We start from the raw sequence: 19,115 nt of genomic DNA on the forward strand, positions 1-19,115 counted from the left end.
TGCTTCTCTAGAGGAGATGCATTCCCTCACCAGGGAATCTATGCCCGAAATGGATGCCTTAACTTCCCAAGCTTCGGCTTTTTCATCCTATGCTATGTCAGCCATGCTGGAGGCTTCTCACCGCACTGCGGTGGCTTCGGCTAATTCCCTCGCTATCCGCAGAATCTTGTGGCTTCGAGAGTGGAAGGCGGATGCTTCTTCAAAGAAGTACCTTGCTGGGCTCCCTTTTGCTGGGTCCCGGCTGTTCGGAGAACAGCTGGATGAGATTATTAAGGAAGCAACTGGCGGGAAGAGTACTTCCATGCCACAAACCAAAGCCAGAAAACCTGCCCAGGGTAGGAATCAGTCGAGGTTTCGCTCCTTTCGTTCCTCCAACTGGTCGTCCTCTAAGCCCTCGGCCTCGTCCGCCAACTCAGCCAAGGACCAGAAATCCAACTGGCGCCCAAAAGCGCGTCCACAGAAGACCGCAGGAGCTGCTGCCACTAAAGCAGCCTCCTCGTGACTATCTGCCCGCTCCAGCAACGTCCTTAGTCGGTGGCAGGCTCTCCCACTTTGGCGACGCTTGGTTTCAACACGTCTCCGATCAGTGGGTGAGAGATATCATCTCCCACGGCTACAGGATAGAATTCTCTTCCAGTCCGCCAAACAGATTTTTTTCTCTCAACTCCTCCCTGCTCCCAGGCCGCCGCCTTCTCACAGGCCGTGGCAGCCTTGCAGGCCAATGGAGTGATTGTACCGGTTCCCGCTCGGGAACGGTCCAGAGGTTTCTACTCAAATCTCTTCCTAGTTCCCAAAAAGTACGGTACCTTCCGGCCCATCCTGGATCTCAAGCTTGTCAACAACCATGTTCAGGTGCGGCACTTTCGCATGGAGTCTCTGAGATCAGTCATTGCCTCAATGACCCAAGGGGATTTCCTGGCGTCCATCGACATCAGAGATGCCTATCTGCATGTGCCAATTGCAGTTTCACACCAGCGTTGGCTACGTTTTGCAATCGGAGAAGATCATTTCCAATTTGTGGCTCTCCCCTTCGGGTTGGCCACAGCCCCTCGGGTATTCACCAAGGTCATGGCCGCAGTGATTGCGGTTCTGCACCTACAGGGGTTGGCAGTGATTCCTTACCTGGACGACCTTCTAGTCAAGGCTTCATCCAGCGCAGACTGTCAGCGGAGTGTCTCACTCACTCTAGCCCAATTCGGGTGGCTGGTCAATCTGCCCAAATCCACTCTGACTCCGACCCAGAGTCTCACGTACCTAGGGATGCAGTTCGAGACTTTGCCGGCACTTGTGAAGTTGCCCTTAGTCAAACAGCAGTCCCTCCAACTGGCGGTGCGCTCTCTGCTGAGGCCCCGCCGTTATACCCTCAGGCGTCTGATGCAGGTTCTGGGTCAAATGGTGGCGTCAATGGAGGCTGTTCCCTTTGCCCAGTTCCATCTGCGCTCCCTGCAGCTGGACATTCTCCGCTGTTGGGACAAGCGGCCTTCCTCCTTACACAGGTTAGTGGCTCTGTCGCTACAAACCAGGAGATCTCTTCAGTGGTGGCTTCGGCCTCTCTCCCTGTCCCAGGGACTCTCCTTCCTGGCCCCGTCCTGGGTGATTCTCACCACGGATGCCAGTCTATCCGGCTGGGGAGCGGTATATCTCCACCACAGAGCGCAGGGCACTTGGACTCCGTCCGAGTGAGTCCTTCCAATCAATGTGCTGGAAACCAGAGCTGTGCTTCTAGCTCTCCCAGCTTTTCACCACCTGTTGGCGGGCAGGCACATTCGAGTCCAGTCAGACAACGCGACAGCGGTTGCCTACATCAATCACCAAGGAGGGACACGCAATGATGGAGGTACAACGCATCCTTCAATGGGCGGAGGACTCCAAGTCCACCATATCCGCAGTCCACATCCCAGGCGTGGAAAACTGGGAGGCAGATTATCTCAGCCGTCAAACCGTGGACGGTGGCGAGTGGTCCCTGCACCCAGCAGTGTTCCAGTCAATCTGCCGCAAGTGGGGCACCCCGGACGTGGACCTAATGGCATCCCATCACAACAACAAGGTTCCCGTTTACGTGGCTCGCTCCCACTATCCTCAGGCAATCGCCGCGGACGCACTGGTTCAAGACTGATCCCAGTTTCGTCTGTCCTACGTGTTTCCCCCTCTAGCTCTCTTGCCCAGAGTTCTGCGCAAGATCAAAATGGAGGGCTGTCGAGTCATTCTCATTGCACCGGACTGGCCCAGGCGAGCTTGGTATCCAGACCTGCTCCATCTGTCCGTAGAGATGCCGTGGCATCTCCCGGACCGTCCAGACCTTCTCTCACAAGGTCCGTTTTTACGCCTGAATTCTGCGGCTCTCAAATTGACGGCGTGGCTCTTGAGTCCTGGCTCTTGACGGCTTCTGGTATTCCTCCTGAGGTCATCTCCACTATGACTCGGGCCCGTAAGTCTTCCTCCGCTAAGATATATCACAGGACTTGGAAAATTTTCCTGTCATGGTGTCGCTCTACCGACCATCCTCCTTGGCCATTCTCCTTGCCGACCCTTCTGTCTTTTCTACAGTCCGGTCTGCAGCTAGGACTGTCCCTCAACTCTCTCAAGGGACAAGTCTCAGCTCTGTCAGTTCTGTTCCAGCGGCGTCTCGCTCGGCTGGCTCAGGTCCGCACCTTCATGCAAGGCGTGTCTCACATCATTCCGCCTTACCGGCGGCCCTTGGATCCCTGGGACCTTAATTTGGTTCTCACGGTTTTGCAGAAACCCCCCTTTGAGCCTCTTAGGGAGGTCTCTTTGCATCGTCTTTCTCAGAAAGTGGATTTTCTGGTGGCCATAACTTCCCTCAGGAGAGTCTCTGATTTGGCCGCGCTCTCTTCGGAGTCACCTTGTTTAGTGTTTCATCAAGACAAGGTGGTTCTCCGTCCGACTCCGGACTTTCTTCCTAAGGTGGTCTCCCCTTTCCACCTTAACTAGGACATTACCCTACCTTCCTTTTGTCCAGCTCCTGTTCATCGCTTTGAAAAAGCGCTACATACTCTGGATCTGGTGCGGGCGCTCCGGATCTATGTGTCTCGCACCGCTTCTATTAGGCGGTGCACTTCTCTTTTTGTGCTAACCGCAGGTCGGCGCAAGGGCCTCTCTGCTTCTAAGCCGACCTTAGCCCGTTGGATCAGATCGACCATTTCGGACTCCTACCAGAGTTCTCAGGTGCCTCCCCCGCCGGGGATCAAGGCACATTCGACCAGAGCTGTTGGTGCCTCTTGGGCTTTCAGGCACCAGGCTACGGCTTAACAAGTCTGTCAGGCTGCCACTTGGACTACCCTGCATACCTTTTCGAAGCACTACCAAGTGCATGCTCATGCTTCGGCAGATGCGAGCTTGGGCAGACGCATCCTTCAGGCGGCTGTCGCCCATTTGTGAAGTTAGGTTTTGCCTACGTCTTACTTTGTTCGGTTTATTTCCCACCCAGGGACTGCTTTGGAACGTCCCATGGTCTGGGTCTCCCATAGGAACGATAAAGAAAAAGAGAATTTTGTTTACTTACCGTAAATTCTTTTTCTTATAGTTCCGTAATGGGAGAACCAGCACCCTCCCTGTTGCCTGTTGGCACTTTCTTGTTCCGCGTGTTATCACCAGCTGTTGTCGTGGACAGAGTTTCCGGTTGTTCCGGCTATTGCTCTGTTCTACTTGTGGGTGGCTATTCTCCTTCAGCTTTTGCACTAAACTGGCTGGGTCTGCTCACCAGGGGGTGTATAAGCTCAGGGGGAGGAGCTAGACTTTTAAGTGTAGTACTTTGTGTGTCCTCCAGAGGTAGAAGCTGAACACCCATGGTCTGGGTCTCCCATTACGGAACTGTAAGAAAAAGAATTTACGGTAAGTAAACAAAATTCTCTTTTTTTTTTCTTCAGGAATGATGAGATAGTAATGCCTGAGGAGCAGACTGGTCTGGTCAAGGAGAATTACATGTGGAGTGTGCTGCTGCATCGCGGTGCCACACCTGAAGGCATCTTCTTGCATATCTCACCTGGAAGCTATGACAATGATCTGTTCACTATGATCTGGGGGCCAACTGTCGCTGCCTTGTCCTATGTGTTTGATAAAAGCATGGAAGAGACCATCATTCAGAAAGCCATATCTGGATTCAGGTAATGAATGCAACCCTTTACTGAAACTTCAGGGGGGCACATATGATACATCCTTCATGTAAAACTCTGAGACCGTTTCATTATTTGAATATCTGTCGATTGTACACATCCTGGAAGCAATGTCTTTAGTGCCGCTCACCACCTGATGGGGATAGTAAGCGAACAGACAACCCTCCTAAAATAACAGAAAATGGCTAAATAGGGCCATGTCACACCCAGAAATTGGTAAAACTATGCCCCTTCTGTGGCATTATTTTCTGTTATTGGCTATTGCTCTGCCAGACGTCTACACGGCATCTCGGTGTCAGAACAAGCCTCTTGTGGTTTACTTTGTTTCTTTATGCTCTCTGCACTAAATTCCCTTTTCTTACATTATTTTAGGAAATGTGCAATGATATCTGCACACTATGGGTTGAGTGATGTTTTTGACAATCTCATCATTTCTCTTTGCAAGTTTACAACTCTCAGTAGTGAGGTAAGATTATAGTTTTTCTTTAGACCATTAGGATCATATGACACGTTCACATCCTATATTGTATATTAAATTGAATGCAGCAGTACAGTCACACATCAGGGGATGTGGTTTTCCCCTAATGCAAGCCACTCCCCTAACCAAGCCTGATGTCTTGTGTGTATCTTTTCATTATTTTTACTGTCATACCTGCCTGTCACAGGTGTGTCACAGTTGACAGACCACCCTGTGGTGTCCGGCTGCAGAAGGTGGCTGTATTTGGCTGCACAAACTGCTCCTTCATATTCCATACTTTCCTCTGTAGTGTGAATGGAGTTCTGTGTGTCTTCTCTGTTAGGGTTTACGCTTTCCACTTTAGGACCCTGCGGAGAGCTTTTCCTTTCAGCTGCTAATCATTCTCCCTCACCCTCTTTGTCTTTATATACCTGCACTTCCCCTTGGTATGTTGCTGGTGACAGAGTTCAGTTTTTATACTGTCTTAGTTGCAAGCAGTCAGCTTTTAATCATCTAGACAAGCATTGTATGTTGCTGTTCCACTCCCTAAGGGTACCGTCACACTAATTGACGCAGCCAGCAATCTCACCAGCGATCTGACGTGGCAGGGATCGTTGGTGCGTCCCTAAATGGTCACTGGTGAGCTGCCAATCAGGCAAATCTCCACAGCGATCAGAGATCAGCGACCTGTGTAATGACGCTGTGCTTTGTAACCATGGTACACATCGTGTTACTAAGCAAAGCGCCTTGCTTGGATACCCGATATGTACCTTGGTTACCAGCTTACCGCAGGCTGCCAGAAGACGGCTCCCTGCACATTCAGATCGTTGGCTCCCGCTTTCAAACACAGCAATGTGTGCTTCACAGTGGGAGAGCAACTCAAAAAAAAAAAAAAAAGAGAATCCCCGCTCCTCGAAGTGTTCTGCTTATGGCTGGCTGTATGTGGGCGGACACCCAAACTGCCAATCAGTGACTTCCATTGGGGTTTGGGTCATGTCCGAACCCATGAAGGTTCGGTGCAGCTGCATCTGCCAAACCGAACTTCAACGTATTCGCTCATTTTTCGGACTTAGTGAGGTTGACTAGCGTTCATCCTGCCTGTTTATTATCTAGGGCTCAGTTCAGGATCAGCCAGGGCCAGGTATCCTGCTTGGTGCATAGGTGTGGAACCCATCTAAGGACGTCAGGGGCCAGCGGAATGTTTTATCAGGGGACACCAACTCCCTCTCCCCTAGACACAGGGTTTCTCTCTTCCCCCCTCTCCCTTTTCGCTGTTTGCTTGGTATTTTCCCATACCTAGCGTTACACTGCCTCTTCTCAGCTTGTATGTGCCATTCATAGCTTCCCTCCACGTTCCTTGACATGTCACATATACAGTAAGTTGTGTAAATGTAGGCTAGGAGCTCATGACGAACAGTGTCAATGCATTTTCTGTACTGATATGGCTAGTTCTCTGCTTTTAGCCTGCATCTACACATCTTGTATAGGACTTGTCAAGCTTGGAATGAAGCTAGGAATGGTACATACAAGCTATGTAGAAGCAGTCGCATGGCACAGGCACAAGAGTACAAACCAATACTCATGACATCAGGCTTGGTCAATGGGCTGACTTGCATAAGAAGCAAGCCACCACTCCTAATCTGTGACTGCAGAAATGAGTTATCGGGGGGGCTGGTTTCCATAACTAACAAGCAGTGAGGCAGGCCCCCCTCATCTGTAATGTTGCCTTCTAGAATGGGATGAGCACTCAAGAGCAGCTTCTTCATCACAGTGAGTATTTCTACAAAACATACAAAGAGGCAATTTAATATGGATATTAGCCTTTATTGTTCTTATGTTGTTTTTATGTGAATGCATTTGAATCTGTCTGGGGTATCCATGAGGTTGGAATGTTCTGTACTGATTTGGGAGTTATTACCATAATATTATATATTATACAAGACATTTCTTACTCTTGACAGACTCTAGAATATGGGGTTTTTGGCGATTTACAATATAACTGTATAATTATCTGTGAGTTCATTTCTCTAATTAGTTCTTATTTTTTTGTCAGGCTGTAGAAAATATACCTACTGTTTTTGGTAGCAACCCCAAAGCCCATATTGCAGCAAAAACTGTTTTCCACCTTGCCCATCGGCATGGAGATATTCTGCGTGAGGGCTGGAAAAACATAATGGACTCCATGTTGCAGTTGTTCCGTGCTGAGCTGTTGCCTAAGGCTATGGTCGAGGTGAGCGGTTTGTACATATATGAACTGCCATTTTGGCAGGGGAAGGTTCCCAGAATCTCTAAACTTACCTTATTTAAGCATAAGAAAAATGGAGGTATTGGCTTGCCTAATATCCAAGCCTATTATTTGACGAATTTGGTCAAGCAAACCCAAAACACATTACTGGATCATTTCAACAATAGTTGGATGTACATTGAGAAAGGCCTGTGCCATAATCATCATAAACAGGATGTGATCTTGTCATATTTAATAAAAAGAAACAAACGTTTAGTGGATAATCCGACTACCAAGGCAGAAATAAGAGCGTGGAGATTACTGCAAGATATTTTATTACGCCAGGGCGAACTCCTCAGCGAGATTAGAGAGGTCTCGTTAGATTTATTAGAATTATTAATCCCACGTATTAAACTAGATGGTTGGAAAAAGAAGGGAATTTTAAACATGTGTAATTTTATTAAGAAATAATTCTCTTTTAGGATTTGAGGCTCTTGCTGAGGTATACCATCTGCCTGATCCAGAAAAGATTAATCGGGTTAGGATAAGTGATTTCTTGGGAGATACAACAACTTCTGTCTTCAGGATTCCGAGATTACTGAATGTTCTTTTGCACAATCCGACTAATGAGATCTTCTGGAAAACTAGTAACATTTACAGAATATTCAATGATGATCTCCAATTGACCAAATTACAGTATATGAAATCTTGGGAAAGAGATCTGGATTGCTCATTCTCGCTTAAACGATGGCAAACTTCCTTGAAACACACATATACGAATTGTGCTTGTGCTAATTTGCAGGAAACACACTATAAATTACTTAGTAGATGGTATTATACGCCTCAGAGATTGAATGTCATCTCATCCTCTAATTCAAGTCTTTGTTTGAGGGGTTGTGGCTGTACTGGCTCTTTTTTTCCATATTTTTTGGAGTTGTCCTTTGTTGGGTACCCTATGGAAAGACACAGAACATCTTATATATACGGTGACCTCAGTTAGAATTCATTTGATCTCTGAGCTAGTTCTCCTATCTATTGGTTTGGAGGAGTTGAAAAAGCGGTGTAAACAAATTACTTGCCATGTTCTTTTGGTCATTAAATCTTTACTAGCGTCCAAATGGAAGGAAATGATGTCCCCTCAATACAAGAAGTTATAGATAGGGTTTCCTTACACAACATCTATGAGTACAACATAGCCCTGAAGGAAGGTAACTTTTCTAGATATGCTGAGAGGTGGTATCTGTGGTCTCTTAAATTTAACCCAACCCTTAAAATATACGACCTTTGATGTTATTGTCTTGTTTTTTGTTTTTTTTTTCTACATATATTAGTTGTTTGAATTTTCTTACTGTTTGCAAAATTTGCCTTATATTTGCAGCATGTTTCTTTTGCATAGTAATAGTTGCTAGGAATCCTGGAGTTGTATATTTGTATTTATTTATTTTTTTATTGTTGCCTTTCAAATTATATCTAAAGCCTATTGTTTGTTAAAAATGACAAAAATTGTAAAATAAGTAATTTCAATGCTTGCTACACCTCATTTTGTGTTTCCCCTTTCCCTTTTCCCTGTTATAAATAAAGACAGTATACATATATGAACTGCCATATTAATCCCCTTCCCCAAAAACTGTTGGACTTTTGCAAGTGGTAATCCCTGAGCAATTCTGTGTCTTTGTAGCAGAAGGGAAACTTTGACAGCTGCCCTTTTGGGATATGTACACCCAGTTTTGTGCATACAGGTCCACTTGAAAAGTCAGTAAAAAAGGAGTTTCGTAAAACAGTTTCTACTAAATAAAAAAAACCTCTACGTGCACATAACCTAATATTTACATCTGATATTAACGAAAACCCAGCAATCTAAATAAACACTATCCATGTGTGTTACCATTTTGGTAAAGACAGGCTGAATTTAACATTTTTTTATGGCATTAATGCAACTTTGTGCTCCCTTTTTTTTGTAGGTTGAAGACTTTGTTGACCCCAATGGAAAGATTTCCCTTCAGCGAGAGGAAATTCCTGCAAACCGGTATGTGACTTTTTATAAAGGTAATAGTGACAGGCATTCTGTATCCTATTCTTTAGAAGGTGGAATATTATAGTAGGTAGGTTTGTTTTTGAAAAATGTTATCCAATAGGATATTTTCATATGCGTTGGAATAATGACTGGCAGACCTTTCTATAGTACCATAGTGGTGTTTCTGTATAGAGATCTGTCCATTTACTGCTTCTATAAGAAAATGGTGTATACCCCCTGCTTACTGGCTGATATTGATGCACATTGCATTACACAGCATTCATATATGTAAAAAAGGCAACAGGTAAAGCTTGGTCCCGTGAAGACCACCAGAGCTATAGAGGCAGTCTGCAGCGGCTGTGTATTCTGGCCGCTCCCTTATGGTATATGGCAATCCATTTTGGATCTGACATCTTTATCTTGGTGTTTTTTTTTGTTTTGTTTTCTTAGAGGGGAATCTACAGTCCTGAGTTTTGTCAGCTGGCTGACCCTCAGTGGCACAGAGCAGTCCAGTCTAAGAGGGCCTTCTACCGAAAACCAGGAAGCGAAGAAGGCGGCGATAGAATGTATTAAGGTAATTTACTCAGTAGCATTTAGGTCCAGTCACACTAAACAACTTACCAGCGATCCCAACAACGATAGGGATCGCTGGTAAGTTGCTAGGAGGTTGCTGGTGAGATGTCACACTGCGACGCTCCAGCGATCCCACCAGCAACCTGACCTGGCAGGGATCGCTGGAGCGTGGCTACACGAGTTGCTGGTGAGCTCACCAGCAACCAGTGACCAGCCCCCAGCGCCGCGTGGAAGATGCTGCGCTTGGTAACTAAGGTAAATATCGGGTAACAACCCGATATTTACCTTGGTTACCAGCTCACGCAGCTACACGTGCAGAGAGCAGGGAGCAGCGCACACTGAGCGCTGGCTCCCTGCTCTCCTAGTTACAGCACACATCGGGTTAATTACCTGATGTGTGCTGCAGCTAAATGTGCACAGAGCAGGGAGCAGCGCACAATGCTTAGCACTGGCTCCTTGCTCTCCTAGCTACAGCACACATGGGGTTAATTACCCGATGTGTGCTGCAGCTACATGTGCACAGAGCAGGGAGCAGCGCACAATGCTTAGCTCTGGCTCCCTGCTCTCCTAGCTACAGCACACATTGGGTTAATTAACCCGATGTGTCCTGCAGCTACATGTGCACAGAGCAGGAGCCGGCACTGACAGGGAGAGCGGCGGAGGCTGGTATCAAAGGTAAATATCGGGTAACCAAGGACAGGGCTTCTTGGTTACCCGATGTTTACATTGGTTACCAGCCTCCACAGAAGCCGGCTCCTGCTGCCTGCACATTAGTTGTTGCTGTCTCGCTGTCACACACAGCGATCTGTGCTTCACAGCAGGACAGCAACAACTAAAAAATGGCCCAGGACATTCAGCAACAACCAACGACCTCACAGGTTGTTGCTGGATGTCACACACAGCAACATCGCTAGCAACGTCACAAAAGTTGTTCGTTAGCAGCGATGTTGCTAGCGATGTTGCTTAGTGTGACGGGGCCTTTAGTTACAGGCTGTCACCCACCAACTCAGGTTTCGTAAGTTGCCCTTTCATTACTATTTAGAAGACATATTTCTGCTGATTGACATATATCCTTATATTATACACCATTTTGGCGCTCATAGACTTTTCTATGGAATGTTTTGTTTTTGTTTTTTTTCTTTTAGCTATTTATATAGTTAGAGTTAAATTTTGTAGACTTAAAGAGTAACTGATATTTTCAAGCCACTCATCCAAGCCCTCTTCACCTCCTGCCGCCTCCAACTCAAAAATATTTCCCGGATCCGTACATTCCTTTCCCAACAAGCTGCAAAAACACTAGTACATGCCCTTACTATCTCCCGCCTGGATTATTGCAACCTCCTGCTCTGTGGCCTCCCTTCTAACAGTCTTGCACCCTTACAATCTATTCTAAACTATGCTGCCCGGCTAATCCACCTGTCCCCCCGCTACTTCCCGACCTCTCCTCTCTGCCAATCCCTTCACTGGCTTCCCATTGCCCAACGACTCCTGTTCAAAACACTAACCATGACATACAAAGCCATCCACAACCTGTCTCCTCCCTACATCTGTGACCTAGTCTCCCGGTACTTACCTGCACGTAACCTTCGATCCTCACAAGATCTCCTTCTCTACTTCCCTCTCCTCTCCTCTTCCCACAATCGCATTCAAGATTTCTCCCGTGCCTCCCCCATACTCTGGAATGCTCTGCCACAACATATCAGACTCTCACCTACCTTGACAAGCTTCAAAAGGCACCTGAAGACCCACCTCTTCTGACAAGCCTACCTGCCGTAACCCTCAGTCTGATATAGCGCCGCACAATCACCTCTACCCTCACCTACTGTATCCTCACCAATCCCTTGTAGACTGTGAGCCCTCACAGGCAGGGACCTCTATCCTCCTGTACCATTCTGTGCCTTGTATTGTTTGATTATTGTACTTGTCCCTATTATGTATATCCCTTTCACATGTAAAGCGCCATGGAATTGATGGCGCTATAATAAATAATATTTATTTTTTTGCAATTTTTCATAAATCAATAGTACACTTGACAAGAAGTAACTTGGTAATATAGCTTACAGAGAAATCGACTTTTCTTTGTCGCTCCTAATTGGGAGACCCAGACAATTGGGTGTATAGCTACTGCCTCCGGAGGCCACACAAAGTATTACACTAAAAAGTGTAAGGCCCCTCCCCTTCTGGCTATACACCCCCCCGTGGGATCACGGGCTCCTCAGTTTTATGCTTTGTGCGAAGGAGGTCAGACATCCACGCATAGCTCCACTGTTTAGTCAGCAGCAGCTGCTGACTATGTCGGATGGAAGAAAAGAGGGCCCATACTAGGGCCCCCAGCATGCTCCCTTCTCACCCCACTTTCTGTCGGCGGTGTTTGTTAAGGTTGAGGTACCCATTGCGGGTACGGAGGCTGGAGCCCACATGCTGATTCCTTCCCCATCCCCATTAGGGCTCTGGGTGAAGTGGGACTTTACCGGTCTCCAGGCACTGAGACCGTGCTCCTTCCACAGCCCCCGGAGAATCGGCTGGATATGGAGCTGAGTATCGTCAGGGACAGGGCCCTGCTTCGTTAAGGTACTCTGTGTCCCCGGGCATACCGCGCGCACACCGCAGCATGCTGGGCGTGTTAGTGCGCCGGGGACATCAGCGCTGCTGCGCTTGTGCCATTCCTCACTACAGCGCTGCTGAGTGAGTAGACTTAGTACGAACGGCCGCGCCGGCCGCTGGGGTCAGTTTTCACTGCGACGCGGCTGGGACTTGTGGTGCGCCGGGGACTTCCGCGCTAGCCGTGCATGTATGACGGCCGCGCTTATTACTACAGTCCCCGGCTTTTGCGGCCTAGTTCGTTTCGTTCCCGCCCCCAGACCTGCCAGTCAGGGGGAGGGCGGGACGCTGTACAGACCATCAGCGCTGAGGGCTGGAGTCTGCTTTACATACTCCAGCCCTCACACTGGGCACAGTGGGACGCCAGTTTCCCGCACTTTGTTTGTGGCACGCCCACGGTCCGCCCCTCCTCACAGGACGCCGGCAGCCATTCCTGTCTGCACGCTGAGCTGGAGAGGGGAGACTGGGAGACCCAGACACGGGATTCTGCGACCTCACACCCGCTTTTCAGCGGGCGGTAAGCAGCCCTCAAGGGCTCACCCCCACTTGTGCCGAAGTGTACTTTGTATTTTTGTGCTTGCATGCTATACATTACACTGTACGGTCGCTGGTGACTCTCTGCTATATACCCTCCTAGGTTACTCAAGGCAGACAACAGCATGTCGTCCGCAAAAAGCAAACGTGCCAAGGCACAGACTTTATATGCTGCTTGTACCGCATGTGGGGCTGCTCTACCGGCAGGTTCCACTGACCCCCATTGTGTGCAGTGCTCGGCCCCTGTGGCACTTGCTCAGCCGGGGCCGCTGCTAGAGGTGACCCAGGGAGAACCACCTGTGAATGCTGTCCAGGTGACAGGGACGGAGTTTGCAGTTTTTGCTGACAGATTGTCTATGACTATGTCTAAAATTCTTGAAACATTGCAGTCTAGACCAGTAACTCAGACCATGGGCACTGTTGAATCATTGCCCCCTGGTCCCCCTCAGCTGGATCACTCCCGAGCTCAGGAGGTGTCGCATGCACCCCAGGGTGACGACTCTGACTCGGACGACAGTCCCAGACGGCCTAAGCGGGCTCGCTATGAGCGGCCCTCAACTTCATCACACTGGTCAGGGTCCCAGCTGGACGACTCTCTGTGTGATGAGGCGGATGTGGCTGATCAGGATTCTGATCCTGGGACCGTTCTCAATCTGGATACACCTGATGGTGACGCCATAGTGAATGATCTTATAGCGTCCATCAATAGAATGTTAGATATTTCTCCACCAGCTCCTCCTGAGGAGGAGTCAGCCTCACAGCAGGAGAAATTCCATTTCAGGTATCCCAAGCGTAAATTGAGCACTTTTCTGGACCACTCTGACTTTAGAGACGCTATCCAGAAACACCACGCTTATCCAGATAAGCGTTTCTCCAAACGGCTTAAAGATACACGATATCCTTTTCCCCCTGACGTGGTCAAGGGCTGGACCCAGTGTCCCAAGGTGGACCCTCCAATCTCCAGGCTTGCAGCTAGATCCTTAGTTGCAGTGGAAGATGGGGCGGCACTTAAAGATGCCACTGACAGACAGATGGAGCTCTGGTTGAAATCCATCTATGAAGCTATTGGAGCGTCGTTGGCGCCAGCATTCGCAGCCGTATGGGCACTCCAAGCTATTTCAGCTGGGCTTACACAGGTCGACACGGTCACACGTACATCTGCTCCGCAGGTGGCGCCCTTGACCTCTCAAATGTCTGCATTCGCGTCTTACGCGATTAATGCTGTCCTAGACTCTACGAGCCGTACGGCAGTGGCGTCTGCCAACTCCGTGGTTTTACGTAGAGCCTTGTGGTTGAGAGAATGGAAGGCAGATTCTGCTTCCAAGAAGTGCTTAACTAGTTTGCCTTTTTCTCGTGACCGACTGTTTGGTGAGCGTTTGGATGAAATCATTAAACACTCCAAGGGTAAGGATTCATCCTTACCTCAACCCAGACAAAACAAACCCCAACAGAGGAGGGGACAGTCTGGTTTTCGGTCCTTTCGAGGCTCAGGCAGGTCCCAATTCTCCTCGTCCAAAAGGACTCAAAAGGATCAGAGGGGCTCAGATTCTTGGCGGACTCAATCACGACCAAAAAAGACAGCCGGAAGAACCGTTACCAAGACGGCTTCCTCATGACTTTCAGCCTCCTCTCTCCGCATCCTCGGTCGGTGGCAGGCTCTCCCGCTTTGGCGACATTTGGCTGTCACAGGTCAAAGACCGTTGGGTGAGAGACATTCTGTCTCACGGGTACAGGATAGAGTTCAGTTCTCGTCCTCCAACTCGCTTCTTCAGAACTTCTCCACCTCCCGACCGAGCAGATGCTCTTCTGCAAGCGGTGTCCGCCCTAAAGGCGGAAGGAGTGGTGACTCCCGTTCCTCTTCAGGAACGAGGTCGCGGTTTTTACTCCAATTTGTTTGTGGTGCCAAAGAAGGACGGGTCGTTCCGTCCCGTCCTGGATCTAAAGCTGCTCAACAAACACGTGAAAACCAGGCGGTTCCGGATGGAATCCCTCCGCTCCGTCATCGCCTCAATGTCTCAAGGAGATTTCCTAGCATCAATAGACATCAAGGATGCTTATCTCCACGTGCCGATTGCGCCAGAGCATCAGCGTTTTCTACGCTTCGTTGTAGGAAGCGAACACCTGCAGTTCGTAGCTCTACCTTTCGGGCTGGCGACAGCCCCTCGGGTCTTTACCAAGGTTATGGCAGCAGTAGTGGCAGTCCTGCACTCGCAAGGTCACTCTGTGATTCCGTATTTGGACGATCTACTTATCAAGGCACCCTCTCAAGAGGCATGCCAGCACAGCCTGAACGTGGCACTGAAGACTCTCCAGGGTTTCGGGTGGATTATCAACTTTTCAAAGTCAAATCTAACCCCGACCCAATCACTAACATATCTTGGCATGGAGTTTCATGCTCTCTCAGCGATAGTGAAACTTCCACTGGACAAACAGTGTTCACTACAGACAGGGGTGCAATCTCTCCTTCTGGGCCAGTCGCACCCCTTGAGGCGCCTCATGCACTTCCTAGGGAAGATGGTAGCAGCAATGGAAGCAGTTCCTTTCGCGCAGTTTCATCTGCGTCCACTTCAATGGGACATTCTCCGCCAATGGGACGGGAAGTCGACATCCCTCGACAGGGATGTCTCCCTCTCTCAGACAGCCAAGGACTCTCTCCGGTGGTGGCTTCTTCCCACCTCATTGTCGAAAGGAAAGTCGTTCCTACCCCCATCCTGGGCGGTGGTCACGACAGACGCGAGCCTGTCAGGGTGGGGAGCAGTGTTTCTCCACCACAGGGCTCACGGTACGTGGACTCGGAAAGAGTCCACCCTTCAAATCAATGTTCTGGAAATCAGAGCAGTCTATCTTGCCCTACAAGCCTTCCAGCAGTGGCTAGCAGGCAAGCAGATCCGAATTCAGTCGGACAACTCCACAGCGGTGGCATACATCAACCACCAAGGGGGAACACGCAGTCGGCAGGCCTTCCAGGAAGTCCGGCGGATTCTGACGTGGGTGGAAGACACGGCATCCACCATATCCGCAGTTCACATACCAGGCGTGGAAAACTGGGAAGCAGACTTTCTCAGTCGCCAGGGCATGGACGCAGGGGAATGGTCCCTTCACCCGGACGTGTTTCAGGAGATCTGTCGCCGCTGGGGGATGCCGGACGTCGACCTGATGGCGTCACGGCACAACAACAAGGTCCCGGTTTTCATGGCGCGATCCCACGATTACCGAGCTCTGGCGGCAGACGCCCTAGTTCAGGATTGGTCGCAGTTCAGGCTACCTTATGTGTTCCCACCTCTGGCGTTGTTGCCCAGGGTGCTGCGCAAGATCAGGGCCGACTGCCGCCGCGCCATCCTCGTCGCTCCAGACTGGCCAAGGAGGTCGTGGTACCCGGATCTGTGGCACCTCACGGTAGGCCAACCGTGGGCTCTGCCAGACCGTCCAGACTTGCTGTCTCAAGGGCCGTTTTTCCATCTGAATTCTGCGGCCCTGAACCTGACTGTGTGGCCATTGAGTCCTGGATCCTAGCGGCCTCAGGTTTATCTCATGAAGTGGTTGCCACAATGAGACAGGCTAGGAAACCATCCTCCGCCAAGATCTACCACAGGACGTGGAAGATATTCTTATCTTGGTGCTCTGCTCAGGGAGTTTCTCCCTGGCCATTTGCATTGCCTATTTTTCTTTCCTTCCTGCAGTCTGGGTTGGAAAAAGGTTTGTCGCTCGGCTCCCTTAAAGGTCAAGTCTCCGCGCTATCCGTATTTTTTCAGAAGCGCCTAGCGCGACTTCCTCAGGTACGCACGTTCCTGCAAGGGGTTTGTCATATCGTCCCCCCTTACAAGCGGCCGTTGGAGCCCTGGGATCTGAACAAGGTCCTAATTGCTCTCCAGAAGCCGCCTTTCGAGCCTTTGAAGGATGTTTCCCTTTCTCGTCTTTCACAGAAAGTGGCCTTTCTAGTGGCGGTCACGTCTCTTCGGAGAGTGTCCGAGCTGGCGGCGTTATCATGCAGATCTCCCTTCCTAGTCCAAAGACATACAGATAGGGACTCTAGATTGTGAGCCCCAATGGGGACAGTGTTGCAAATGTATGTAAAGCGCTGTGGAATTAATAGCGCTATATATAAATGAATAAAATTATTAATTAATTATTATTATTTCACCAGGACAAGGTAGTTCTGCGTCAATTCCAGAATTTCTTCCTAAGGTGGTATCCTCCTTTCATCTCAACCAGGATATCACTTTACCGTCTTTGTGTCCGCATCCAGTTCACCAATTTGAAAAAGGTTTGCATTTATTGGATCTGGTGAGAGCACTCAGGATCTACATTTCCTGCACGGCGCCCCTGCGCCGCTCGGATGCACTCTTTATCCTTGTCGCTGGTCAGCGTAAGGGGTCGCAAGCTTCCAAATCCACCCTGGCGCGGTGGATCAAGGAACCAATTCTTCACACCTACCGTTCTGCTGGGCTTCCGATTCCATCAGGACTGAAGGCCCATTCTACCAGAGCCGTGGGTGCGTCCTGGGCATTACGGCACCAGGCTACGGCTCAGCAGGTGTGCCAGGCGGCTACCTGGTCGAGTCTGCACACTTTTACCAAGCATTATCAGGTGCATACCTACGCTTCGGCGGATGCCAGCCTAGGTAGACAAGTCCTTCAGGCGGCGGTGGCCCACCTGTAGGAAAGGGCTGTTTGACGGCCCTATCACGAGGTATTCTTTTACCCACCCAGGGACTGCTTTTGGACGTCCCAATTGTCTGGGTCTCCCAATTAGGAGCGACAAAGAAGAAGGGAATTTTGTTTACTTACCGTAAATTCCTTTTCTTCTAGCTCCAATTGGGAGACCCAGCACCCGCCCTGTTTTCTTAGGGATTTTGTTTTTTCGGGTGCACATGTTGTTCATGTTGAAGAGTTCAGTTCTCCGATGTTGTTCCTCGGATTGAATTTGGCTTTAAAACAGTTATTGGCTTTCCTCCTTCTTGCTTTTGCACTAAAACTGAGGAGCCCGTGATCCCACGGGGGGGTGTATAGCCAGAAGGGGAGGGGCCTTACACTTTTTAGTGTAATACTTTGTGTGGCCTCCGGAGGCAGTAGCTATACACCCAATTGTCTGGGTCTCCCAATTGGAGCTAGAAGAAAAGGAATTTACGGTAAGTAAACAAAATTCCCTTCTTTTCTCTTCCTGGACTCCTCATTCATTCTCAAATATTTCAGTTTACAGATAAAATGTCCCTTCAGTGAGTAATAATAATATTCACTTATATAGCGCCATTAATTCCGCAGTGCTTTACATACATTACAAACAGCATCCCCATTAGGACTCACAAAATAAATTCCCTATCAGTATGTTTTTGGACTGTGGGAGAAAACCACAGAACCCTGAGGAAAACCCACACAAACATGGGTAGAATATACAAACTCCTTGCAGATGTTGTCCTTGGTTGGATTTGAACCCAGGACCCCCGCGCTGCAAGACTGCAGTGCTAACCACTGAGCCACCGTGCCGCCCAGTACAGACTTTCCCATTACTGAGATAGGCGATGGCAGTTGGTGCTCATAAAGTTCTATGTAATACTGTAACTCATTTTAGGAGGCCTTAGGCTATGTGCGCACTGGGAAATGAAATTTCCTTGCGTAAATTCCGCAGGCTCACAAAGATGTTATCACCTGCGGAAAAAATCCGCACCAAATTCCGCATGCGGATTGTCGCGTTTTGTTGCGGAATTGGTGCGGATTTGGTGCGGTTTTTCCGCAAGCTGTTCCCTGCGTGATTTTTACATTACATTAGGGAAAACCCGCAGCTACCTGCGGAAAAGAAGTGACATGCACTTGTTTTTGCTGCGGGATTTCCGCAGCAAAACATGCAGCTGTCAAATTCTGCCTAGTGCGCACAAGATTTTTTTTCTCCATAGGATTTGCTGGTGATTCACTGCAGAGATGTTATGAACATTTTCTGCAGCGAAACATGCAGCAAATCCGCGGAAAATCCGCGGCAAAATCCGGTAAGTGCGCACATAGCCTAACAGGCAGAATGTGTATCGGCCTCTCTCTCCTCCCCATAACATTTTTAAAGCATCAACCATTGTCTCCTATCTCAGTAATGTGGGAATCTGTCTTCACGGACTAAAGATTTTACCCATGAATTGAGAGTCAAATCTCAATCTGCGAAGATAAAGAAGCAGATTTTTCTGATAACATATATTGCAAAGTTGCCTATATTTTTAGGTGTACTATTGATTTATTAAATAAAAATTGTAACGATGATTAATCTTTAAAAAGTTTTATTTTCTCAACTTCTTTCTTGACTACTGCTTATTCACACATCCATGTGATTGTTACCATTTGAGGGAAACCAAAAACATTTCAGGATTTTTTTTTTACTGAAGTACAGCTTTTTTTTTTTTTATTCATTGACTTATAAAAAATGTAACCGTTAAAAATGTATAAAACTAGGATGAAACTCTGAAGTACAAAGGAGGTCGTCTATGTGTTGTCTGTTTTATATGGATTCCCACTAACTTTAATGGGGTTCTCCACTGCTCAGACAGCCCTATCTCATTCAGTAGGTTTCCCCCTTGTAAAATAACACCACCTATACTCC

At 48.5% G+C, this 19,115-nt stretch overlaps 1 protein-coding gene across 11 annotated transcripts in view; it reads left to right on the forward strand.

Moving 5' to 3' along the window:
• The window catches only part of GBF1 (golgi brefeldin A resistant guanine nucleotide exchange factor 1), a 325,666-nt gene that overhangs the window by 263,121 nt on the left and 43,430 nt on the right, over window positions 1-19,115 (forward strand). For all 11 annotated transcript variants that reach the window (XM_075348884.1, XM_075348888.1, XM_075348889.1 and 8 more), the window contains 5 exons: window positions 3,888-4,124; window positions 4,506-4,599; window positions 6,644-6,820; window positions 8,776-8,840; window positions 9,279-9,402. In XM_075348884.1, the coding sequence (XP_075204999.1) occupies window positions 3,888-4,124; window positions 4,506-4,599; window positions 6,644-6,820; window positions 8,776-8,840; window positions 9,279-9,402 (697 nt within the window). The remainder of the gene's footprint in view (window positions 1-3,887; window positions 4,125-4,505; window positions 4,600-6,643; window positions 6,821-8,775; window positions 8,841-9,278; window positions 9,403-19,115) is intronic.

Source organism: Anomaloglossus baeobatrachus, chromosome 5, assembly GCF_048569485.1.
Source record: "Anomaloglossus baeobatrachus isolate aAnoBae1 chromosome 5, aAnoBae1.hap1, whole genome shotgun sequence".
Classification (NCBI taxonomy): Eukaryota; Metazoa; Chordata; class Amphibia; order Anura; family Aromobatidae; genus Anomaloglossus; species Anomaloglossus baeobatrachus.